Consider the following 22,423-nt stretch of genomic DNA (forward strand, 5'->3'; position numbering starts at 1 on the left):
TCCATACTGGGAGCATCCAGGCTCCTCGTAAATGCAGTTAGCTGCAAGGCAGTAATATTATTCCTTTGGACTGGGATGTCGCTGAACAGTTTTTTTTCTACTCTTCGGGGGGTGTTTGGCTTTTTAGAATTAATACAGCACATCATTCATTAGTGTTTAGTCTATCTCCTGGAAATAATGATACTATTCATCGCTCCTTGTCAAGGCGCCCTCAACCACAAATATATATATGACACAATATGCATCGCAGACGTTCGCCTGAAATGCCTTTTGCTCGCAAGAAGTCGGTGTCATCGTAACTATTTAGGGCGCTTACGTATCTCTCGTCACTAGTTTGCGAGCAGCATAACCACACAGATCATTGTACGGAGTGCTCTATGCAGTGGTTCAGATAACGCACGCCGCTTTAAGCTTATGGCTTAAAGCAGCGCCCTGTTCGTCGCGTCGCGGCCCGGAAAGGGCAAAGAGTGACGAAATACGCCAACTCCGTCGGAGTTAGTTTCTCAGGTCGTAGCCGCGCAGCGCAATTAAAACAATTTTTCAGAGCTCAGATTTTTCTGTCTCCTCCCCGGCCCCTGATTAGTGTTTACCTGATTGACCTAAGTTTGACGGGGATTTCCTGCTCTTCTTCTTCATTCTTTTTACTCGACCAATTGATAATTCTCACATTTACGCCAGACCAAACCTAGTCTGTACATCAACATGTCGAACGACCAGCAGAAGGATCTTGCGGAGCGCATCTCCGAGCCTGTTGTTCCCCCAGAGGTTGCGAGGGAGATTGGCCTTTTGGAGCAGCAGTTTGTTCGCGCAGAGGTTGAGCAGAGTAAGTAACTTGATACAAGATAGGCTCGTTGTCCAGCGCATCGCATCGTTTGCAAAGTGCCGGCGATGTTATTATACGTTAATCAATGTTATATACAATGTACATGCTAACATGAACCAAATTACAGTGCGTCGCTCCATCGTCGAACTTCGTCCCCTGTATGAAAAGCGCGCCAAGATCGTCGCGCACCCTGAGGTGCAGAGCAACTTCTGGGTTCGCGTGTTGTCCAATGCGTCCGGTGACGTCGACCAGTACATCACTCCCGCCGATGCGGCGATCCTTGGCTCTGCCCTGAAGAACTTGACCGTCGAGCGATTCGAAGTCAACGAGAAGGGCGAGGGCGAGCCGCGCAGCATCCGTCTTACATTTGAGTTCCACACCGGCGAGGCGAACCCGTTCTTCGAGAATGAGAAGCTGGTCAAGGAGCTATACTGGCGAAAGCAGGTTTTCACCACTGCCAGTGGTAAGAAGAGGACCTGGGATGGACTTGTTTCCGAGCCTGTCCGCATCAACTGGAAGAAGGATATGGATGTCACCAAGGGTCTGCTAGATGCCACCTGCGATCTGTTTGAGGCGGAGAAGAAGGGTGGTTCTCGTAGGGAGTTGCCAGAGTTCAAGAAGCTCCAAGAGAAGCTTGCTGAGGTGGAGGCCCTTGAGAGGGATGAGGATGATGAGAACGACGATGAGGACCCTCTAGGACATCCTTCCGGCGAAAGCTTCTTCAACTTCTTCGGTTATCGCGGAAGTGACGTGACTGCCGAACAATCTGCGGCGGCGACCAAGGAGGAACAGGAGAAATTTGAGAAGCTTCTCAAAGGAGAAAGTGTCGAGGATGACGAGGCCGACGAAGACGAGGACGTTGACGACGACTTCGAAGAGATCGAAGCCTTCCCTGCCGGAAGCGAATTGGCCGTTGCCCTTGCTGAAGACCTCTGGCCCAATGCGCTGAAGTACTATGGTATAACTTTCTCTTCTCCCCGAGACGATCCCAGCTAATTTGTTTTTAAGCCCAATCCTTTGAAGAGCATCCCGACGATTTCGATATGGACGACGACGAGGATGAGGATGAAGATGACGAGGACGAAGAAGAGGAAGACTCCCGCCCACGCAAGAAGGCCAAGGTCTAAACGTCCAAAAGAGAATTTCGAGCAATTCACAGCCCCCAAACTATAGGGCGATGACTAGTATTAATAACAGAACGAGGACGAAAATGAGGACAGCGATGCAGAACGACGACATCGTATCTAATCCCTAGTTAGCAGACTGGAAGATCATGAAACCCTCAAAGCAGACTGGATAATGCAATGATAATACCCACCTTCATTCTTCCTGATTATATGCTTCAACCTCGACATTCCATTCTGTAACTTCCCTCCCACTCGATCAGCTAGCGTATCAATCTCTCCGATCATAATTGCCTGCTCTTCCAACTCCCTCCCCATATCATCCGCCTGCTGCCTCAGGTTCCCCACCGTTCGAAATACCCCATCCAGCTGCTCATCCTGCTCATGCATGAGCTCCATTTGCCGCTGCTGCTCCATAGCTGCATAATAGTCTTCTCCTTGGTCATCACCATCAAGACCATGATCGTCAAAGTCTGCTGGATTTGGGAGCCCAGTGCTTCTTGTAGCTTTAGCCTCGGCATGATCGGAATCCGTAATAACCTTCATCAACTCCCCTCTCATCTCCTCGATTTCCTTGCCAACATCATCGACAAGCTTGCGTCGCCGCTGAACTTCTTCGATTTCGAGGCCGAAGCGGTATGGGTCTTGCTCGACAGCTCGGACACTCTCGACTAGATCGTCTAGGTCGGCAGTTAAGTCTGTGAGTGTTGTCTCAAGCTCGGAGCGCGCTTGTTGAAGCTCAGGGTTTGAGGGAGATCTTGCGAGAGAGCGGATACGGAGGTAAGAGGAGAATAAGGGTCTTGTAGTTCCAAGCGTCGAAAGAACGTCGCTGGATTGGATATCAGCTGGTGCAGCCGGATGAGATGGGTGTGGAAGCTTACGCTTGGACTTGGAGAAAAGGATCTGCGTGGTCCATCGCTGCTGACGCTTGGTTATCTATTTGTCGATGGTCTATCAGAAAGACTCTTCATAGGGGTTTGGTTCGCAAGTGCAATGTTAATAGACAGCTCGAGAACTGTTGATGCTACGTAATGGGAAGGGGCGGGCGGTGAGCCTGGCAGTCGGCCGGCTACTAAGTTTAGATCGTTATGGATTCATTGTCTGAGACCTGAAATGAGTTTACTACGTGTACCTGACAAAAATTAGCGTGTTTGAGCATATTATGCCCTGGTTCTAAGAGTGTAAAAAAAGTAGTTAGTAATTCATTCGTAACTCATAAAAGATAATCTGCAGTCCAGCTATACCAATCGTATCCAACCCAATCACAACAGTCGTAGCTATAATATCCTTTAACAGATGCACAGTACTTCTAATAAAGACGGTTATCTAGTTTTTCGGCTGTGGAGGAGAAATCCAGCCCCCGTCTTCGAGCCAAATCCCGGGGCCGCCGTACGTCCCCGCCTCGGCGCCATTCAAGAATGCGAAGCGGAAGAAGAGGGTTTCCGGCTTCGCATCGTCGCTTGAATCAGCTTGTTTGATTTCGAGCTCCGAGGACGCAAATATGTCGTCGTCAATAGTGGAGAGATGTTTGAGGTCAAGACCCGAATGACCGTGACGATGCCATGTAAATTCCCCTTCTGGATCCTCGTCCACGTAACCACGCCAGCGTTCGACGTCGTTCACAAGGACCGACACTCCGTCCACGCCTAATTTATCCATGCGTTCCTTTTCCCATAGTGAGAATGTGATGTTGCCGTTGCCGTGATAAAGCTCGCCAGAGCCTCTGTCAGGTAGGGATATGGTAACAGAGCTATTATTTATGTTGGGCCAGGTAGCTCCCCACCAACCGTGTGATCCGCCAGCTCCCGGGGCTAGTTCGCCCAAGGCAGCAGGCGTTTCAATAATTGAAGCAAAACCCCATCTAGCGATGCCGTTGATAAATAAACCAAGCAGTAATCCCTGGTAAATCAGTGAGGGTCGAGTGGGAAAAGCCGTCCCGTACATCAATAAGATTGCGAGAATGTAATGGTGGATACGTAGACGAAGTCCGGGAAGTGGGAGGAGAATCAAAAGTATGAGCGCCATCGTGCCGTAAACCTTGAGATAATGTGGCATCAGACCACCCATACGAATATGGTGGGTCTGGGTCACAATAATACAGATAATGGTCGGAACCACTAGGGCCAATGCGAGCTTCGCACCAGGTTGTTGCTGGATATCATGGGGAGTCAAGCGCTCAAGAGGAATCAATCTCGCGAACGTGTAGTTGTTCAGGCCGCCAACGAACGCAGGAGGTAAATAAAGAAAGGTTTTGGTGAGCTGGTAGATGGGCGGCGACAGCGGTGCTAAAAGTGGTCGTGCACAATACCTATACAGAACATAGGCAACGAATGACGCCGGAAGAAGACGAGCGACGAATACGGACATGAGCGCGGCCAACTGAGCCCTAGGTGGTGGATCAGACACCAATCCCACTTGAGTGAAAAGCATGAAGAAAGTGCTGAAGAATAGCACTGCAGGCGACGAGCAGAAGAGCCACAATAGAGCGAGTGCGCCAATAGTGATGCCCAGGAGAGGCCACCGCGGATCCTGTGGGCAAGTGGCATCTTCCGACGGCTTAAGGAAACTGAAAGATTTCGGGAACGTGGACGGGAACCCGATAGACTTGATGCCATTCCGTTTCGATGCATGGAATGAATGCGCGGCTCCTTCTAATCGAGCAACACCACAACCTCCGTCATTGTCGATGACTCCTGCATGGATAGCGGCTTGACAAATAAAGCTGTCTGCTCGATAGACGCCGGGTTCATCCGATCCGGGCTGAGGCCCTCCGACAACAAGGCCCCTATAGCTGATCGTTTCGTTCCCAATGGTGTACGATTCAAGAATCTTCGTGTCTCGACAGTTGGCGGGGCATCGAAAGGCGGTTGCTTCGCCCGTAAATGGGCGGCAATCGTTTCCATTCAGTCCACACCCATTTCCAGACGACCTTGAATATACTCGTTAGCGGTGTTTTTGAAGAAGTTCCCGAACGTACTTACCAGAAGGTAGTCGAGCATGACAGCGTGATAGGTCGCCCATAGCCTTCAATGTGACCGGCAGAACGAGAGAGTAGGAAAAGGATGGTCCACGGCAGGAACCATGCGATATATAGGAGTAAAAGGAGAGATATTTTATGCTTGCGCTTCGGAAAGAACTTGTCCAAGTAGCGGCGTGGCAGTTCTTGAATATGCGGAAATAACGGTGTCAACAAAAGCGGGTATGGCGGGTCCGGACCCTTGACGAAATCAGCTGTCGCGCGAGCCGCCTTGCGAATCGGTAAAGGGACCCATGCCCAGCGAAAAGACTTGGAAGACTCCCGTAACCACACAGGGAGGACGGTATGACCGGTGTCTACATCGCGGGGTACCAGTAGATCGGTTGCATCGGGATCGTCGGACTGGCCTTCAACCTCTACCGCAGGAGGTACATATATCCGAGAGCCATCCTCGGAAACTTCCCCGAACATGCTGAGACGAATTCAGGTAAGACAGCGGCAAAGGTAGAAATTTGGAGATATAGATTCGATGGCGCGGCGGAATAGATTGTCGGCTAATCTAGAACAGACCCTCTCAACCGGTAGGGTGATCTGCCCTAGCGTCGGAAAGAACGTAATCTATACGAACTCACGGCAACCGACTAACGATAACGAATTTGATAAAGATTGAATTATAAAAGGAATGAGCGATGGACGAGGAAGGGAAAAGAAAGACGAAATGGTGAGCAGAGATCAGCTGCGGAGGGTGGCGTCTGGCACAGCTGTGATTATGTCATCAGACAATTGGCCAATTCATCCGGCGTAGTCCGGAGAAGAGGGAAAGAGGGAAACATGATTTGTACGGAGATTTCCTGACGAGTGTAGCGAACCTTTGTATTCTGTTGACTATGGATTGGCCGTACGGTAACTTTTGATCTGCAAAAAGGTGGGCAGGACATCATCAGGTCCAGCGTTAGTGGGAGATCTTCCCGTACGTACATTGTTTGGTTCACACCTGGCTGCCTTAGTAAAAAAACCCTTTAAGCCTCCAACGGCTGTCTTATAGCTACCATGCCCCATACCCCATAGTTCATACGCGGCATTCCCAGGTATCACAATGAGGCCATAATCAGCCCCGCATCTCTTTTGCCCTTTTAGCCTTGATAAGCTTGCTCGGACCGGGCAAGCCTCGCTAGCGAGAGGGTACCATTGGCTGCGGAAATGAGCCGTTGACGTTGGTTCCAGTTGCTTATCAAGCAGGTTGGAGATAACAGCTTGGAGGCCTGCCGTTATAACTTGAAGCGGGTGAGGACCGCCGATGACAGCAGCTGCCCAAGCATCGTTCACAATGGCTTCCTTGTCGCCCCCTTTAGATTTGTCGCATCACTTTAGCCTCACAACGAAGCGGCGTGCTCCGAGCGCCGTCAAAGACTTCTATAAGTATTTTATGATTCCGGGCATTGCCAATTTGGCCGGTGGTAAGTCCTATCTCCAATTCAGCTGAGCCGACTGCTCACTAGTTGTATCTTTGAAGGACTGCCAAATGCTTCTTATTTTCCGTACGACACACTCGAAGCCTCTGCCGCACATCCCCAGCGATTCCCGACAATACCGGGCGGAAAGAAGGCCAAGGGACCCCAGACAAGCGAGCGTATCGTCGTACCTAAAGAATCTCGGAGTGCGACATCAAAGAAGATTGATATCACAACAGCCTTGCAATATGGCACCAGCGAGGGTCTCCCTCCTCTGGCGACTTTTGTCAATCAGTTCGTTCGCGAGCATCTTCACCCGAACATTCCCTACGCTGGCGGTCCTGGCACCCTCTTGACCACGGGCGCAACCGACGGCTTCTCCAAGGCTATTGAAGCTTTCACGGAAACGTGGAATCCCGACCGTGACGGGATACACTTGCGCCAGGGCATTCTCTGCGAGGAATTCGTGTATATGAATGCTATTCAGACCGTCAAGCCAAGAGGGTTGAACATCGTCCCGGTGGCTATTGATGACGAGGGTATGCTGCCATACGGCCCGGGCGGATTGGCCGAGGTTTTGGGAAACTGGAACCATCGCAAAGGCTGTCGTCCACATCTGATGTATACCATAACGTAAGTTAATGCTCGAAGAATATTGTGCTTCCACTAATGGCCCATCAAGCATCGGCCAGAACCCAACTGGTGGCACATTGTCTGTCGAACGTCGCAAGCAGATCTACGCTATTTGCCAAAAGTACGATGTGATCATTGTCGAGGACGACCCATACTGGAACCTGCAGTACCCGTCAGCCCAGGAACTCCAAGCACGACATCGGAACTCGTCAGTAAACCCAGCTTTGTCGGAGCGCAATTACAACGCTGGAAGAAAGTCATCTGGGTACAAGTTTCTTGATTCCCTTGTGCCGTCGTATCTCTCCATCGACATGGACGGCCGGGTTGTCCGCCTGGACACGTTTTCGAAGACAATTGCTCCGGGTTGCCGTCTCGGCTGGATTACAGCACAACCAGCTTTCATTGAGAGGCTGGCGCGAATCGCAGAATCGTCAACCCAAGCACCATCAGGCTTCGTCCAAGCTATGGTTGCCGAACTGATCCTGGGCCAGCAGGTGGATGATGGATCTGCTGATTCCGCGAAAAGCAAGGACACCGAAAGGGCCTGGAAGATGGATGGCTGGGTACGCTGGCTTGAAGGTCTACGAGCAGGTTACGAACAACGCATGCAGCAGATGTGCAGTGGCCTGGAGGAGGGTAAATATATCGCACTCCACACTAGGTCGGATGAGTTCTCCTTGAGCGGGAATGAAGAAGACTCATGGGAGGTCTTGGAAAAAGTACAAATGTACGACTTCGCATGGCCCACTGGCGGCATGTTCGTCTGGGTTAAAGTAAACTATGAGAGTCACCCCTTACGTCAGATATATGGACCTGAGAGGCTCTCCAAAGCGCTATGGGTGCATTTCACCCAAAAACCACAGCTCTGCCTCCTTGGTCCAGGCACCATATTCTCGCCGACGGACGAGGTACAAGCTCGTGGTCATCAATACTTCCGGCTGTGCTTCGCTGCAATGCCGGCAGATGATGTTGTCCCCATCACTCAACGAGTGGTCGATGGTTTCAGATCGTTTTGGCAGAGAAAGAACTTAGACGGACTTGAAGGTGATGACGGCATTGCACAAACGATGGAGCAGCTGCAGATGGAACCATCTGCTAATTTTCTGGGAATGGGCTGTTGATTGAATTCGCTACTGACGTACAGTTCTCGGCGTTGGGTTATCTTTGGTGCGAATATATGAACGTCAAATTTTGATGGACTTATGGACAGGCTTGTAGATGCTGATAGATTTTTTTGACATCTTAAATACAGATGCTTCTCTGGAATCGATCAAAGCCGAATTCCATGCTTCGCGATTCAAGTTCAAACTTTATGCCCAAATTGTATATTACTAATCGTAACACATGGCGAGCAGAGATATGTACTGCGGGGAATAAATCTCCAACTCCTCCAACTACTTCTCAGTCCCACCTCCAACCTGCCTCAACAAACAATCAGAAGTACGTTGTTGATCTTGAAGAAGCCATAGCGCTCGAGCTGTTTTTGTACCAGCATTCGCTGCACAATTGAGTTGCAACAAGCCCTGCTAAAGTGTTTATTGAGCTGAGCTCAACACAACACAACCGAGAATGCCCGACCTCCAGCTCTCCAACGCGGAACTCGCCGACGAAATTGAAGCTATAAACGCAATATATGACCCGGAGACCATAACAATATCAAAAACATCTACGTCTTGCGGCACCTCAACGTTAGACTTAGGGGCCTCAAGCTCGAGCGCTCCGACGACAGGAGAGACAGTCATCAAACTCCAAGTACCAAACCACACGCATTTGTCCTTCCTTCTTGCCTTTGAATCCGACTATCCGGACACACCGCCGAAGATTTTGGGGACCGCATCTACGGCCGCTCGTGGGGAAGGGAAAATTGCCGTCGATGTTCTCAAGGATATACTAGGACGGATGTACCAGCCTGGTGCTGTGTGTCTTTTCGACGTTATTAATGAGGCAATAGAGGCATTTGAAGAACCGAGGATTGGAGGAGGTACAAATGACACGAGTGCAAGCACGACGGACGCAAAAACCATCACGGAGGACCCATCTTTCGACGCTTTGGAAAATATAAACGCAAACATGAGCTCCCTCGCTCTCCACGAGACCTTTGGACTTTCTGAACCTCCGCCCTGGGTTATGTCGGAGGTGATTACTGAGAAGAAATCCGTGTTCGTGGGACGCGCAGCGCACGTTACGAGTTTGGATCAGGCAAAGGCGTATTTAGATTATCTACTTGCGAGTGATAAAAAGGTTGCGTCTGCGACGCATAATATCAGTGCGTGGCGGATCAAGCAGCAGAGCAAGCCGCCTGGGAACTCCAACTCTAAAGAAGGAGGAAAAGGATCATCAACCGAGATGATAATACAAGACAGCGACGATGACGGAGAGACGGCTGCGGGCGGGCGACTGCTCCATCTCATGCAGCTGATGGATGTGTGGGACGTTGTTGTCGTTGTGACGAGATGGTATGGTGGTATTCTGTTGGGGCCAGATCGCTTTCGGATTATCAATGCTGCTGGCAGGGATGCGTTGGTTAAGGGTGGGTTTGCGAGGGATAAGGAGAATCAAGCTGGTGAGAAGGGAAAGAAGAAGGGGAAGAAATAACTCGCTCGCCAAATTGGTTAGGAACTCAAGGCACAGCCAAAATGCTGCTCCTTCGAGGAGTTGGGTCAAGTCCCGAAGCCACGCATGTTTTGAGTAACATTCAAATTTCCTGCATAGCCCCAACGGTGAGCTCAAGCACAGCATGGTACGACTGCCAGCGTCTGGCCAGTTCTCGTGCCTAATGTGAGGATGCTTCTTTACCCCCCTGAATGACTCTGACAGCGGCAGAAGATTTGACTTTTTAACCTTCATCCAATGTCAGACCCTCACTTAGTGGTACGGACAAACCGCGCACGCGTCAAAAAACACGAACATGTGACACCGACGCTGTCAATGCGTTGCCAGTCTTCATTCCGACAAGTGGTATGTAAGATAGATGAGGAAGAGGATCCACCATGCCGCCTACGGAGGCTGGAATCATAACCCCGGGTTGCAACCAGAATAGGGGTTGGAGAGGTCACACTGGACGAGGAGTTCTCTTTTCTAGCATAGACCTAGATAGTCTGGAAGTACCTAGTAGACACCCCGTACATTGTCTAGAACAAATAGACTTTGTCCGACCAGTTTCACCATGTCTGCCTTCAGCCGTGCCGCGGCGGATAAACCCGTTCGCAGACGACATCCCGAAACACGCTATCAAGGAGTGCTCCGAGTTGCTGGTGGTATGTATATGTTGCATTTACTGTACGTAAGTGATTAGTGACAGCGATGAAGGGCTCAGAGCGAATGCTACGTTACATGATCTTCAGGGACATTGAGGCGATGCTTATTATGATCTTTTGGGAAGCATCTCCTTTCCTTGCACATGGGTCATATAGCGCTGTACTAGAAATGTGGATTATGAATTCGAGACGGTCTTGCCGTAACGTAATCCGATGAACTGTGTCGTTGATCGTATTTCGAGCTAGATTCTAACTCTTGTCAGTAGTACAAAACAGAACTGTGTCTGTCAACCTATGTTCGACCAGCTTTTGACATGGAGCCGGCGGATTCGATATTCTATATACAGATGAATCGCTAACAGCATTTTCAGAAAATATACGTATATGTTAACGTATTGACCGGGTTGGGACGGTATCCCTTCAGTCAATGATACGGAATCCCCAGCCGCAAAGGCGTAACATAACCTGCCTCGCCAAAGACAGCCTTCACGCCCTTATAATCATCAACTTCACCAATTTGAACTCTTTTGTCACCAAGGAGATTGGCCCGTTCGTCCGCATCAAGCGGGTCGTATTCCCGTCCAGTCAAGGATATGTACGGATTGCTATACGTCAGGGCTGCCACAGGATCAAACATGTTCGGCGCGAACGTCTTGAACCTGACGCAAATACCTGCAACTCCAACCCCAAAGAGAAGAACAGAAGATATGATAAGAATGACTGCCCACACGTAGTCGGGGCGGTAGACCTCCGTGTAACGAACAAAGGTGGCGTTGGTAGAAGCGCCCACAAAAGGCGCGAGATCGTTCAACATATTCAAGAGCTGTTTTGGAGGAGCATATACGGTATACTCAAACGTGTCCAAAGCCGTTTGATTAGCCATGGCCTGTAGCCCACGTCCAGGTACGTGAGGGACACCGTATAGGCTTAGGTTGGTTGGTAGCTCGCCAGAAAAACCTGTAGGCGCCATGAAGGCTTGAAGACCTGTGTTCAGAAGGATAGATGCTCTCGTAGAGAAGAGCTCCGGGTCTATGTTGGATATATTCACTTCAGCCTGTGAGCCACTGATGCCAGTTTGCATTAAAAAAGAACTAGAATCGTTCAGGAAGAGAACGGACGAGCCTACCCCCCACATGACCTCTCGTTGGGGTTTCTGCGAGCCGACGCTTGTCAGCATATCTAGGACAATCCAAGCCCAGTAGTCGAAACTCGTGAAGTTCTTATCACGAAGGTCGGTTGTTGATGGGCGAACTTTGGTAGCTTCGCAGCTCCCATCCACACATTCAATAAATGCCTCTACCATGCGCTGGGTTACTTGACATGTTGTGACTGTGGTATCGCCAACAGTGTTGTTGAACCGGAGGGTACGTGGCTGGGTATAATTCGGAGTATTAGTCTTAACTCCTTCGTAATAACCATCGGCAGGAAGGCCAACGAATCTTTGTGACCGGATAAAATGTGGTGGCCCATACGATTCAAAGCAGTCGACACAGTCCACAGTCATTCCTTTCCCACTCACATTTGACGTGCTGTATGTCGACGGTTCTGAAAGCACGACATATGTAGCCTCTATCGTCAAATTGAGGTCACCTTGCTTTTTCATATCGGACAGGCCGACGATCGGCATGCCGAACAAGGACGTGAACGTCTCAGCCCCAAGCGATTTCTTGATGGGCATCCAACCAGCGGAGTCAACTTGAGACTCATTACCTGCTTCAATGCGCGGTATCTTAACATTTCCCCATTGATCAAGCGGCCCAGCTTTAGTACTAACGCTCTGCATCAGACTGGCAGAGTAGATATCTCTCATAGACAATGGCCAGCTGCCATCGTTACCTTCCATTATCCCAACGTTAATGAACATATTTCCCAACGGACCGCTATCCCAGTAACGAAGTTCGGGGTGAGTTTCATTGGTGATATTCGCCTTGTACAGCAGCCGTATAGTACTCTGGCCTCCTAAGGGTGACATAATCCACAGAACAAGCAGCCCCCAGACAAGTATCGAGGCCGGCATGCTAACGAGATGGAGGATGGGATCCGCAGTTGCATTGGTATTCATTAAGGCCCATAGTTTCTGAAACATCATCTTTAATGAGACTGCCTCCCTCGATGCGCTTTGACGGGACTCACCGACATGCGAACGGACCTTTGGGCGCAATATCGCCCAATGCTTTTAAGAGAGCGCGAAAGTAACGCCGCAAAGAGAATAGGGTATATAGTAGGGCCCTGTAAGTATATTCTTAGAGCTCACCAGCATGCAACCAATGATTACCATATACGTACCAGTCTCATGGCTTGCTCCATGGCAGATCCCAGGCTATCGCCTGTCGGCCTGTTCCGTATGCATAATGCCACGAGTGCAAGTGCTACGTGTCCGTACTCAGTAATCAAGCTTGTAGTGAGGAACGGGCGTTTAGAGGTAAGGTGAGTACCTATGAAACACAATGCAATCAAGCAAAGAAAGCCTTCAAAGACAAGAGCGAAAATAGATCCTGCTGGTTTCCTCAATGTCCTTCCCGAGTCCTGGCGTGCTTTGACTGAGATGCGGTTGGAGAACGTAGTTTTGAAAGGAGCCTCCACCTGCAGAGGGACTGATGACATATCATCGCGAGAGTTTAGGGATACAGCCATGGGTCCTCTCCCCTTTCGTATACCGAGACAGTGCAATGCGACCGGGTAGTTAAGCTGACTGACACCCATGGTTTGAGGTATGTCTTTAAATCCTGCGAAGCACGATAGTCATAAGGCTATTGCCCCATACCAACAGAGTAGGACCCTGCATTTGAGTCAAGATGTGGATTTGGTGAGACTGGGCGGCGGTTAGACACAGATAGAAGCAGGCAACACCCAATGGAATTCAAGAGGGGAAGGGCAATAGCCGCCGACATCTCTGCAGCTTGGGCGCTTGAAAGCAGCTGAAAGGTGGTAAGTCTGGCTCTTTTAACAAATAGACATATCCAGATATGGAGACGTATGAAGCACTTTCTTCTCATTGAGACTGAACTGACAGATAAGGTCCGTAGGTACGGTGAATGTATGGCCGCAAATTGGTTGTATGCTCCCTCCAGTCTTGTGGTGGGAATCTGGCAGGGGATACAGTAAAGCCTAAGGACGCTGTGGTAGGCCCAGGCCGAGAATCCTTACCCGACTGTCTTCCGGTTGGTGATCATGCACCCCGAAAAGTATCCGCTTGATTTGCTGGTTTGATTGCCATCTGTAGCGCCGATGCGGGGTCCTTAGGTAACTATACCCATGATACTACACTGTACGGAGAATCTGAAACGTATAACCCGCAAAGGGTCTCGCTTGTTTCCGGTGAGCTCGCCTTTTAGTCTTACGTATGACATCGCTTGCATCAAAACAAGATTGTCTTCGGTAAGGTCCTGTAACTGTTTCAACAAGGATTGATCACAGCTGTTGTTACAATGGAGCGTGGCCTCCCAAACATGAGAAAACCGTTATTCGACGTGTCGATTCACTCCATAGACTCGACCGAACCGGTCCCAACTTCTTGGTAATAAGGAGCCTAGATGCCGATGCGGATACGTCAATTCGACCCGGGGTTCGCCACTCTTTCTCGCCGTGGCAGTCCTACGCGGCAGTGTTTCAGGTACGAGGTCAAGGTTTGGAACAGGATTTGCCTTGCCGCTTAGGTGCCCTCGGCTCAATATCATTGATCCTCATCACGGTCGCCAGGTGAGCCGATAGCAAGGGCCTCAGCACTCCAGTCAAAGCTGAATGATGCTGAGCAGTACATGGTTGGTGAGAAGTCGTTGAACTGACGGCGGTAAAAAGTACATGTGGTTGGACTTCGTTCGCCCCACTGAGACCCGCAGGATCGCACCTGTCAGCCACACTGGATCTGCGCACATCGAGATGGAGCGAAGGCGTACTCTTGAGTACACCAACTGACCACAACTTCGAGAAAGCAGTTTGAGAATGAAGAAAATGTTTACCCTTAACCGCAAGAAATGCTTAAACAGACTTCCAGGAACTGGTATCCATACTTGAGGGAAGCGTCGTCTCTGCACGGAGTTTTCCTTCCACGGTACGAGGGAAGTGATAGAGCCCACCAGCATGAAACACACAAGGTTTTCCGTCCAGGAAATGGGATGTTGTCAGATGTCATATATAATGTCAGTGGCTGAGCCTTGGGCGAGGATCGTCTCGGTGATTCCGCTTCTTCCAGTAGGCACGTGAGAAATCCATTATCCATCTGCCAGAGGGTTTCGGCCTGATAGATTCGATACATTTCAGGCTGGAGATGATCTGGTTTTGACCTGGCAAGAGGCAACGAGGTCGCTTTCAGCGTTGTCCTACCTCCTGCATCTCGTCCCTCACAAACCCATCATAGAGAATTATCAATGAAAAAGGAGCAAGCCCAGTGCAGTAGATCCTGTTGATCCATCAGGCTGTGGGGGTGATAGTCTTTCTTCAAGAGGATCAGGTTTCAAGTGAAGGCGAATATAACCAAGTATGGACGCGAATGCGATGGCTCACTGATGGTACCTGGGGGATGTAACACAAGCACGGTCGCCCATTCAGAATACGACGCCCAAAGTCTGTTGCCTCCTTCAGGAGAAATCAAGAGTTGGATGAGCATCTAAGGAAGCTGATTGGAGACAGGTTAGCGGAGTGTCGGGCCAATCTGGTGTTGAGGGTGGGATGCTGAACCAGCAACCTGGAGTCGTGGCCCTGAATGGTGCGGCAGCCCAGACCGGAGAATTACCACATGTCATACGGGCCGATACAATGCTGTTGTAGTGTGTGATCCTTGTTCTTACTGCGCCCTTACCATACAGACTTTTCCTGGTTGGTCGAGATTCTTCAGCAGGGATGCGCCACACTTGTGCCTAAAGCGGTCTAGCGGATATCAGATCTGGTCGAACTGTGATGCTTCTTTGCTCTTTGACCGACACAAACTCAATGACCTGCAGTAGACATCGAATGTGGGCTGTTTCATGTCTGCCCAGACATATCCAGTCCGAATGCAACGCAGGGTTCCAGATGGCCATGGCACTCCACCTCAGAGCGCTGATGTCGCCTACGATCTTGGCCCAAGTATTTGCGATGCTGTGAGATGGATATAAGAACCCCTTGATGCCAATGCTCTGAGACGTTTTCTCTTTCTCTCCATCACGCTGGTCCGTTAGATTTCTTCTCTTTGAACTTGTTCGACCGATTCTCAGGCTAGCCCTGTTCCATTCCTTTCGAGACACCTTCTTTACACATTCCGATTCGTCTGGTACGATCAGAAATACACTCCTTCGATTGTCGAACAGTTCTCTACCCAAACGCCTCGATCATTCAAAATGCTTGCCAAATCTCTTGCCGCAGCTGCCATTCTTGGCTTCTCACTTGTCGACGCTCATATGGTCATGACCAACCCGGTTCCATACAACTTCAAATCATGGGACAACTCGCCAATTGCGGGTGATGGAAGCAACTTCCCTTGCAAGGAGACCGATTACACTGTGACCACGGAGAACTACTTGACGAAGGGCCAGGAGCACACTTTGGAGTTCCAGGGCGGCGCCACTCACGGTGGCGGCTCTTGCCAGATCAGTATCACCTCGGATCGTGCTCCTACCAAGGACACACAATGGAGTGTCATAAAGTCAATTGAAGGAGGCTGCATGGATCCCAACGAGGCTAATACTAACCAGGGTGGTGACGCAGGGATGAAGAATGGGTTCAGGCCCAGTTTCGTCATCCCCGAGGACTTCGAGGACGGCCAGTATACTCTTGCTTGGACCTGGATCAATCGCATCGGGCAGCGTGAGTTCTACATGAACTGTGCCCCGATTACGATTAGTGGCGGATCTTCCACGAAGAGATCAGATGTTGCCGCTGTCGAGAAACGCGCTCAAAGTTACCCTCCTATGTTCATTGCCAACATCAACGGCTGCAAGACAGAGCAGAACATGTCTCCTCGATACCCCAACCCTGGCTCCATGGTTGAGACACTCAATGAAGCGCACCTCATCCCCGATGCCAACAATGTTTGCTACGAAGGTTCGCCGACTTGGGGAGACGCCGGCTTCGGCAGTGGTGGTAGCTCTGTGGAGCCTACCTTGGGAGGGGACGCTACCGGAGCGTCTTCTACCCCAGCAGCTCCTACCGAAGCAACTCCGGCTCCGACCGAGGCGGCTACCCCTTCTATTAGCATTGGAGGAACCGTAGCCGTCCCTGACTTCACCGGTGAGCCTACAGCTGCCCAAACAACTGAGCCTGCCGCCGTCATTCCTACTCCTTCCTCAACCTTCGTGTCCGTACCTGCACCAACCGCCACACCGACCTCCACGCCTAGCACAGGCACCACTTCGACCGCTGGCGCCCTTTCCGGCCCGTGCACCGACGAAGGCTCCTGGAACTGCATTGGGGGCTCGTCCTTCCAGCGCTGCGCCAGCGGAACTTGGACGGAGGTCCAAACCCTGTCTAGCGGTACAGAATGCACCCCGGGCCAGAACACGAATTTTGCAGTCAAGGCTGTCCAGATCAAGTCCCGCATGCTTAAAGAGAAGCGCTCCCGCAGGCGCGCTCACGGCCACATCAACATTCACTCGTAAATCCAAGGCAAGGGCATCCATCGGCTGGTCGGGTGGCACCCTAGGCTTGCTTACGAGTGCTTACATTCTTAACTCGTTTCAAATCACTTCACTACTAGTTTTTGTCGTGATGGATCCTCTTACCTTCGTTTCATTTCGTGTCTTTACCATTTTTCTGACGGACAGCGGCGGATATGTGATTTTCGCGCGGTAAAACCTATACGGAATTGGGTGCATTAGGTAGATACCGTCTTATATCCAATCAGTCTTTCTCGCATGTGTTTCTCCTATATCTCTGTTTCGTATCATAGACGAATGAACATAGCGCTGGTTCCTGATATTCGCCTCAACCATGCTTGGGCTCCTCGTCCACGTCACAGTTCTAGCCCTAGCAACCATAGACAGTACGAGCTTACAGCACGTTTCAAGTCGAGGTTAACAACCCGAACTCAATTTAACCGCCATATGGTTCTTCTTGGACCAATGGTTGGCACTATCAAGCACGTATCTCAGCCCCCGTGTCGGCCTGATTCCAATCTCACAGAAGTTTTGACTAGTCTGAAGAGTCTGACCGCTGCTCGTTACTAAGATCAGAAGGATGCAATGTTTCTGCAGGCTGTTCCACGTCATATTCCAGGATTAGCTACGGCGCTTAGCAATGGCCAGTAAGAGCCGCTCAAGCGGCGTTTTATAGAAGTGTGAAGATGATTGCTTTCTATGCAACTTCTTGAGACAATAAGATCTATATTTCATATTTTTGGTTGTCTTTTCTTTTTCTTTTTTTCCTTTTTTTAGGGTTCAACGAGTCGGGTAAAATGGCAATGGTGAGAGTGGCCAGTTGCGGTTTTTATAGTTTGGGTTGCCTTGACTTGGCACTTTATCCTTCACGGCGCTTAGACCTAGGGTTTATGGCTATTTGATATGTGCTGAGCTCGCCCCTTATAAATGAGCGGCAAAATCTACTTGGGAAACTTCTTATACGATGATGAGGAAGTAGAGGTTGCATTCAGTATAGGCACTAGCACGTGGTCACCGGCATCGATCCATGTGCGCGGGCCGTGTAAATGTGCTTTATCATCGCCGTGGAATTTAGCATCAAGCCCAGTCCATCGATTTCAACCATCAGGTCCTTATTGCATCTAGTACAGTGACCATGGATATTACGTCACTAGACAAAGTTTGGATTGAGAAGAAGCGGGTACTTTCTGACTCTCCGGCTGTATGATGGTCACTGATCCCTACTGCAGACACAACTGCCATTCCCACTCTTACCACGAAGCATTCTTGTCTTCTATCAGTACCAGGAAAATAACGGTCCTTCAACTGACAAACGAGACTTGGTTGTGCCGGTCCGGGATTTCTTTATCAAGCACAAGCATCGCTGGTAGTATGCGGGGTATCATTGTGGCTGAATTTATGCTGAAAACAAGATCTGCGGATGCCTTTGACTTTCCGAGAGAGTTGCGGACTACGAGACAGGCTTGTCTTTCCTCATCTGAAAAAAATCATGTGTCCCATAGTGATTTGCGCAGAATTGACCGATGAGGTGGTTGTGCAGACCCTGCCTTCCCAAGACTAGAAAGGTATCATCCGTGCGTGTCATGGACTCCAAGGCAAATGTTGCGAGTAACAAAGAGCTTTCCCAAGTCTTCTGCACAAACAGACGGTCGTAAGAAGCGGCCATAACTTAGCTAACTCGTCCATCCAGTTACCTCTTGGAAGATTGAGTTGCTACCTCCCATCCTGGGCTGCTCGAATCTCCTCTTGTCACATGATCTCTCGCGAGCAAATATACAAAACCTTTCTTACTGTCACTCTGGAGATTGCGGTTAAGAGATAGCTGGAGACCGATGGTTCAAAATCTACAGCGTTTTGCAGCGCATGTAGCACTAACAAACCCCAAGATATCGACTAATCACTCTTATACTACGCTCCATCAAAGGACAACAATCGAATCTGGAACAATGGGAAAGTGTGTGAAGTGACCCGCTGAATGAAGGAACCTTCAGCTGCAAAGAAAGGTCTGCAACTACATCGGTGAACTTTGCTGGACGTGCATCGCAGCTACCACGCAGACTCCTGTACCGCAAGCAGCCGAGTTAAGAGAACCAAGATTCGCCTCCAATGCAGCCAGGAATGCAATCATATTCATCCCGGCAAGACCATGTACAGGAAGCCGTACCTGCTCGAGGCGTCAAAGGCGTAGAGGCGCGGCCGGTCCTCAAACCCGCCACGCAGATCGCTGTCTTGGAATTTCTCACCGAGCCACCAAGGAGCGAAAGTATGACAGGCAGGCGGAGAGATAAAGACATTCGGCGCCTGTGAGATAAGTTAATGAGGCGGAAGCATATCGGCGTAACGCCGGGAAAGACGGGACCGAATGTCCGTTTGATCATATGCCGCTTGATTTATGTAAGATGCGTGAGAGATTAAAGGCTTCTGGTTTAGTTACCGTGATGAGAAGGTTAAGGCTTTGGGCTTGCAGGGGATGGGAGTCAACAGTAATAGTCGGCAGCCATCGGTTGGCTTAAATGCCATTGGCAATGGCGAGTCTGATATGGTCCTGTTCGAGATGCTTGAGATTGTCACCACGCTTGGATAGGCCATCATTGAATGATTTCACTAAGCTGATATGGATGGATAAGCCCAGGGCTAGGAATTAAATAAATCTCGGATATTTGAGGAAATCGTTGGTGATACAAGCTCTTGACCTGGGGGTTTCAGCCCTCAAGCAGCAATTGCGGCCCTGGTTGGGAGCCCTTAGAGGGTGCGAAAAGGCGATACTGAGTTTTGTTAAAGGTGTTCTCCCACCTCTCGTAAAGATCTTACATGCAGTTACTACAGTATCCCTTCTATTACCTATTGCATAGTTCTGAAGTGGCTAGAGAGATAAAACTTCAGTTACTCACAGGCCCCGATAAATATCTTAATACTTCTTCCTCTTCATCACCGCAACTTGAGGACTACTCGTCTCCAAACACTCTTGTCTTCTTAATCTATTCCTTCTTTAGCCCGTCGCCTCACACAGATGAGATCTCACGCGCCATATCATCTACGCTTTCTCGTCCTTCTGGACACCCACGGCCAGGGAGCTAGATTATCCTCGAAATGAAACAGCGGACGCCGCCATCCTACATGACAACTTGACAGAATCCAAGATTGACAGATTCAGATCTGTCCTAAAACCATCTCCGAGATCCAAAAGCTCCCCATATGCTCGTCACCGCTAGAAGCACCGCTAGCAACCACGAATTCGCAATGGAAATTCATCATATTTCGATTATGGTCACCACCTGCATTCAGATTCACTCGAATAGGAATACGACGACTACGAAGAATATAGGGAAGGATGTTCTAGGGAGAGTGCGATAATCTTTCTAGACTAAGGCACCCACCATTTCATGCTAGCAAACGGCGCTCGCTCAAGGTATACTCCATCTCCTATGACCTGAGCGTTTCATGCCGCTGCGGTAAGGCCATAACTCTGATGTTAGTAGCGATGTTGACGAAGTTGTCACCCACAGCCAGCCGAGGGAGATCATGAATACGACACGAACAAGCAGGTTGCCCCGAGCTTTGGAGACTTCGCCCAGCACTACCACGTGTGTAAATCGACTTATCTAAATTATCCACTCAATCTCCCGTTAATAAACCTGTCGTCGAACTTAGTGTTCTTGAACGATAAACAGCCGTTGGTGCCTGACGTAGCAGGCCTCAGTACCCGCCAAGACAACTGCCCCAATCCGGTCATCGCAGGGCTAGGGCTTTGCCGCACAGACGCCGGGCGATGGATCAACTAAGCGAAAATTTCGACCAACTTCGTGAGCGACTTTGATCCGCAACCTCGAAAGACGACAACCAGCCTCACGTCGACAACAATGGCCTCTCGTCCTACAGTCTCTATCGCCTCCGGTGAGGGCAAGCCCACCGGGGCTACTTGCCCCCTGCCGGCTGTTTTCAACTCGCCCATCCGTCCTGATATCGTCCAGTATGTGCGATCTTTGATTTCAACGCGGGAGTTAGATGAGAATTCAGATTTGTGATGGATTCGAGATGCAAAGTGGACGCAATAAATGAGAAAGAAACAACCGGACTGACGGTGGCATTATAGGCAGGTTCACACCGGTATGGCGAAGAACAAGAGACAGCCCTACGCTGTGAGCGAGAAGGCTGGTGAACAGACCTCCGCTGAGTCCTGGGGTACCGGTATGTTCAGGCATTGAAGAATTGGGTATTTGCCATAGGTGAAAAATGCTAATTCTACGTCTCAGGCCGTGCTGTCGCTCGTATCCCCCGTGTCTCTGGTGGTGGTACTCACCGTGCTGGTCAGGCTGCGTTCGGTAACCAGTGCCGTTCCGGTCGCATGTTCGCTCCCACCAAGGTCTGGCGCAAGTGGCACCAGAAGGTCAACCTCGGCCAGAGACGTTTCGCTACCGCCTCTGCCCTGGCTGCCTCCTCCGTTCCTTCCCTCCTCTTCGCCCGCGGCCACCGCATTGCCAACGTCCCCGAGGTCCCTCTCGTCGTTGACTCCAAGACCTTCGAGAACGCCGCCGTGACCAAGACCAAGGCCGCCGTTGCCCTTCTCCAGGCCCTCGGTGCCGGCCCTGAGCTCGTCAAGGTTTCCAAGTCCCGCAAGCTCCGCGCTGGTAAGGGTAAGCTCCGTGACCGCCGATTCCGCCAGCGCCGCGGTCCTCTCGTCGTCTACAACCCCGAGGTGGACGGCAAGGAGCTTGTCCGCGCCTTCCGCAACATTCCCGGCATTGAGACCTCCCCCGTCTTCTCGCTCAACCTCCTTCAACTCGCCCCCGGTGGTCACCTCGGTCGCTTCATCGTCTGGACTTCCTCTGCCTTCGAGGCTCTTGACACCGTCTACGGCACCACGAGCTCTCCCTCCGCTCTCAAGAAGGACTACCTCCTCCCCTCCAACCTCGTTGCCAACGCCGATCTGGCCCGCCTTATCAACTCTTCTGAAATTCAGTCCGTCCTGCGCGCTCCTAAGGGTGAGGCCCGCACCAAGCGCGCCAACGTCCAGAAGAAGAACCCTCTCCGCAACAAGCAGGTTATGCTCCGCCTTAACCCCTACGCTGCTGCCTTCAGCAAGGAGAAGCTTGGCCAGAAGGGCGTTGAGAGCGAGAAGCCTGCGCCTCTGGCTGATGGTTTCCTCAAGACTCTCCACGAGGAATAGATGGCTCGCTCCTTTTCTCTCTTTCTAAGGTCATGTTGACGTGATGGTTCAGGATTCGGTTTAAAAATGGTAGCAATAAGCAAATGAACGGATTTGCAATACCCAATTCGTCTTTTATTTAGTCCTCACGTGTAATGGATAAGTAATGATTCAAGAGCTGGAGTCCCATAGCTGTATATCTCTAGTGCTCGAGTAAAAATAGAGGAGATGACGTCTCCCTAAGCTACAGACCACAGTACATGACTCATAAAATTAGACCGGCCCAGCTTACTGCATAACTCTACTCTCAATGACTGCACCAGCATTGGTGGCAGCAGGAATTGTCGGTAGCGATATCGCAGTCAAGTCATTTTTAAACCAGACAGCGAAGCGAGCCTTTGAAGTCGACCTAACTCGCAAGAGTATCTCTATTTGGCTTAGCC

General features: G+C 50.4%; 7 protein-coding genes across 7 annotated transcripts, besides 1 other annotated feature; 5 read left to right on the plus strand and 2 right to left on the minus strand.

Moving 5' to 3' along the window:
* Window positions 1-22,423: part of a sequence feature (contig 1.141 1061..203328(1)) that runs on past both edges of the window.
* On the plus strand, window positions 551-2,126 carry ANIA_08170 (histone chaperone napB). The gene is made up of 3 exons (XM_676347.2): window positions 551-823; window positions 951-1,781; window positions 1,832-2,126. Exons 1-3 carry the CDS (start codon window positions 703-705, stop codon window positions 1,948-1,950), a joined length of 1,071 nt encoding a protein of 356 aa, XP_681439.1. The 5' UTR covers window positions 551-702; the 3' UTR covers window positions 1,951-2,126.
* ANIA_08171 (uncharacterized protein) lies at window positions 2,079-5,793 on the minus strand (the record flags this gene model as incomplete). The annotated part of the gene is made up of 5 exons (XM_676348.2): window positions 4,929-5,793; window positions 3,341-4,876; window positions 3,206-3,224; window positions 2,142-2,883; window positions 2,079-2,086 (listed from the first exon to the last, which is right to left on the minus strand). Exons 1-5 carry the CDS (start codon window positions 5,393-5,395, stop codon window positions 2,079-2,081), a joined length of 2,772 nt encoding a protein of 923 aa, XP_681440.1. The 5' UTR covers window positions 5,396-5,793.
* ANIA_08172 (putative aromatic amino acid aminotransferase) lies at window positions 6,252-8,129 on the plus strand (the record flags this gene model as incomplete). The annotated part of the gene is made up of 3 exons (XM_676349.1): window positions 6,252-6,381; window positions 6,438-7,008; window positions 7,058-8,129. 3 exons carry the CDS (start codon window positions 6,252-6,254, stop codon window positions 8,127-8,129), a joined length of 1,773 nt encoding a protein of 590 aa, XP_681441.1.
* ANIA_08173 (IMPACT family protein) lies at window positions 8,578-9,603 on the plus strand (the record flags this gene model as incomplete). The annotated part of the gene is made up of 1 exon (XM_676350.1): window positions 8,578-9,603. The coding sequence occupies one exon, from the start codon at window positions 8,578-8,580 to the stop codon at window positions 9,601-9,603; it is 1,026 nt and encodes a 341-aa protein (XP_681442.1).
* ANIA_08174 (uncharacterized protein) lies at window positions 10,690-13,156 on the minus strand (the record flags this gene model as incomplete). The annotated part of the gene is made up of 5 exons (XM_676351.1): window positions 10,690-11,637; window positions 11,785-12,342; window positions 12,399-12,494; window positions 12,552-12,991; window positions 13,030-13,156. 5 exons carry the CDS (start codon window positions 13,154-13,156, stop codon window positions 10,690-10,692), a joined length of 2,169 nt encoding a protein of 722 aa, XP_681443.1.
* On the plus strand, window positions 15,227-17,156 carry ANIA_08175 (lytic polysaccharide monooxygenase AA11 family protein). Its single transcript, XM_676352.2, has one exon. The coding sequence runs from the start codon at window positions 15,581-15,583 to the stop codon at window positions 16,835-16,837; it is 1,257 nt and encodes a 418-aa protein (XP_681444.1). The 5' UTR covers window positions 15,227-15,580; the 3' UTR covers window positions 16,838-17,156.
* Window positions 20,656-22,130, plus strand: ANIA_08176 (60S ribosomal protein uL4). The gene is made up of 3 exons (XM_676353.2): window positions 20,656-20,804; window positions 20,928-21,022; window positions 21,088-22,130. The coding sequence occupies exons 1-3, from the start codon at window positions 20,695-20,697 to the stop codon at window positions 21,999-22,001; spliced, it is 1,119 nt and encodes a 372-aa protein (XP_681445.1). The 5' UTR covers window positions 20,656-20,694; the 3' UTR covers window positions 22,002-22,130.

This window comes from Aspergillus nidulans, chromosome II, assembly GCF_000011425.1.
Source record: "Aspergillus nidulans FGSC A4 chromosome II".
NCBI classification, from domain to species: domain Eukaryota; kingdom Fungi; phylum Ascomycota; class Eurotiomycetes; order Eurotiales; family Aspergillaceae; genus Aspergillus; species Aspergillus nidulans.

What these genes read in the sequence shown, in the direction of transcription:
- ANIA_08175 (XM_676352.2), top strand. Translation starts at nt 15,581, where the DNA reads ATGCTTGCCAAATCTCTTGCCGCAGCTGCCATTCTTGGCTTCTCACTT.
- ANIA_08176 (XM_676353.2), top strand. Translation starts at nt 20,695, where the DNA reads ATGGCCTCTCGTCCTACAGTCTCTATCGCCTCCGGTGAGGGCAAGCCC. An exon ending in ATCCGTCCTGATATCGTCCA is followed by an intron (nt 20,805 to 20,927) that starts GTATGTGCGATC and finishes GTGGCATTATAG; the next exon opens with GCAGGTTCACACCGGTATGG. An exon ending in CGCTGAGTCCTGGGGTACCG is followed by an intron (nt 21,023 to 21,087) that starts GTATGTTCAGGC and finishes TCTACGTCTCAG; the next exon opens with GCCGTGCTGTCGCTCGTATC.
- ANIA_08170 (XM_676347.2), top strand. Translation starts at nt 703, where the DNA reads ATGTCGAACGACCAGCAGAAGGATCTTGCGGAGCGCATCTCCGAGCCT. An exon ending in TCGCGCAGAGGTTGAGCAGA is followed by an intron (nt 824 to 950) that starts GTAAGTAACTTG and finishes ACCAAATTACAG; the next exon opens with TGCGTCGCTCCATCGTCGAA. An exon ending in CAATGCGCTGAAGTACTATG is followed by an intron (nt 1,782 to 1,831) that starts GTATAACTTTCT and finishes TTTGTTTTTAAG; the next exon opens with CCCAATCCTTTGAAGAGCAT.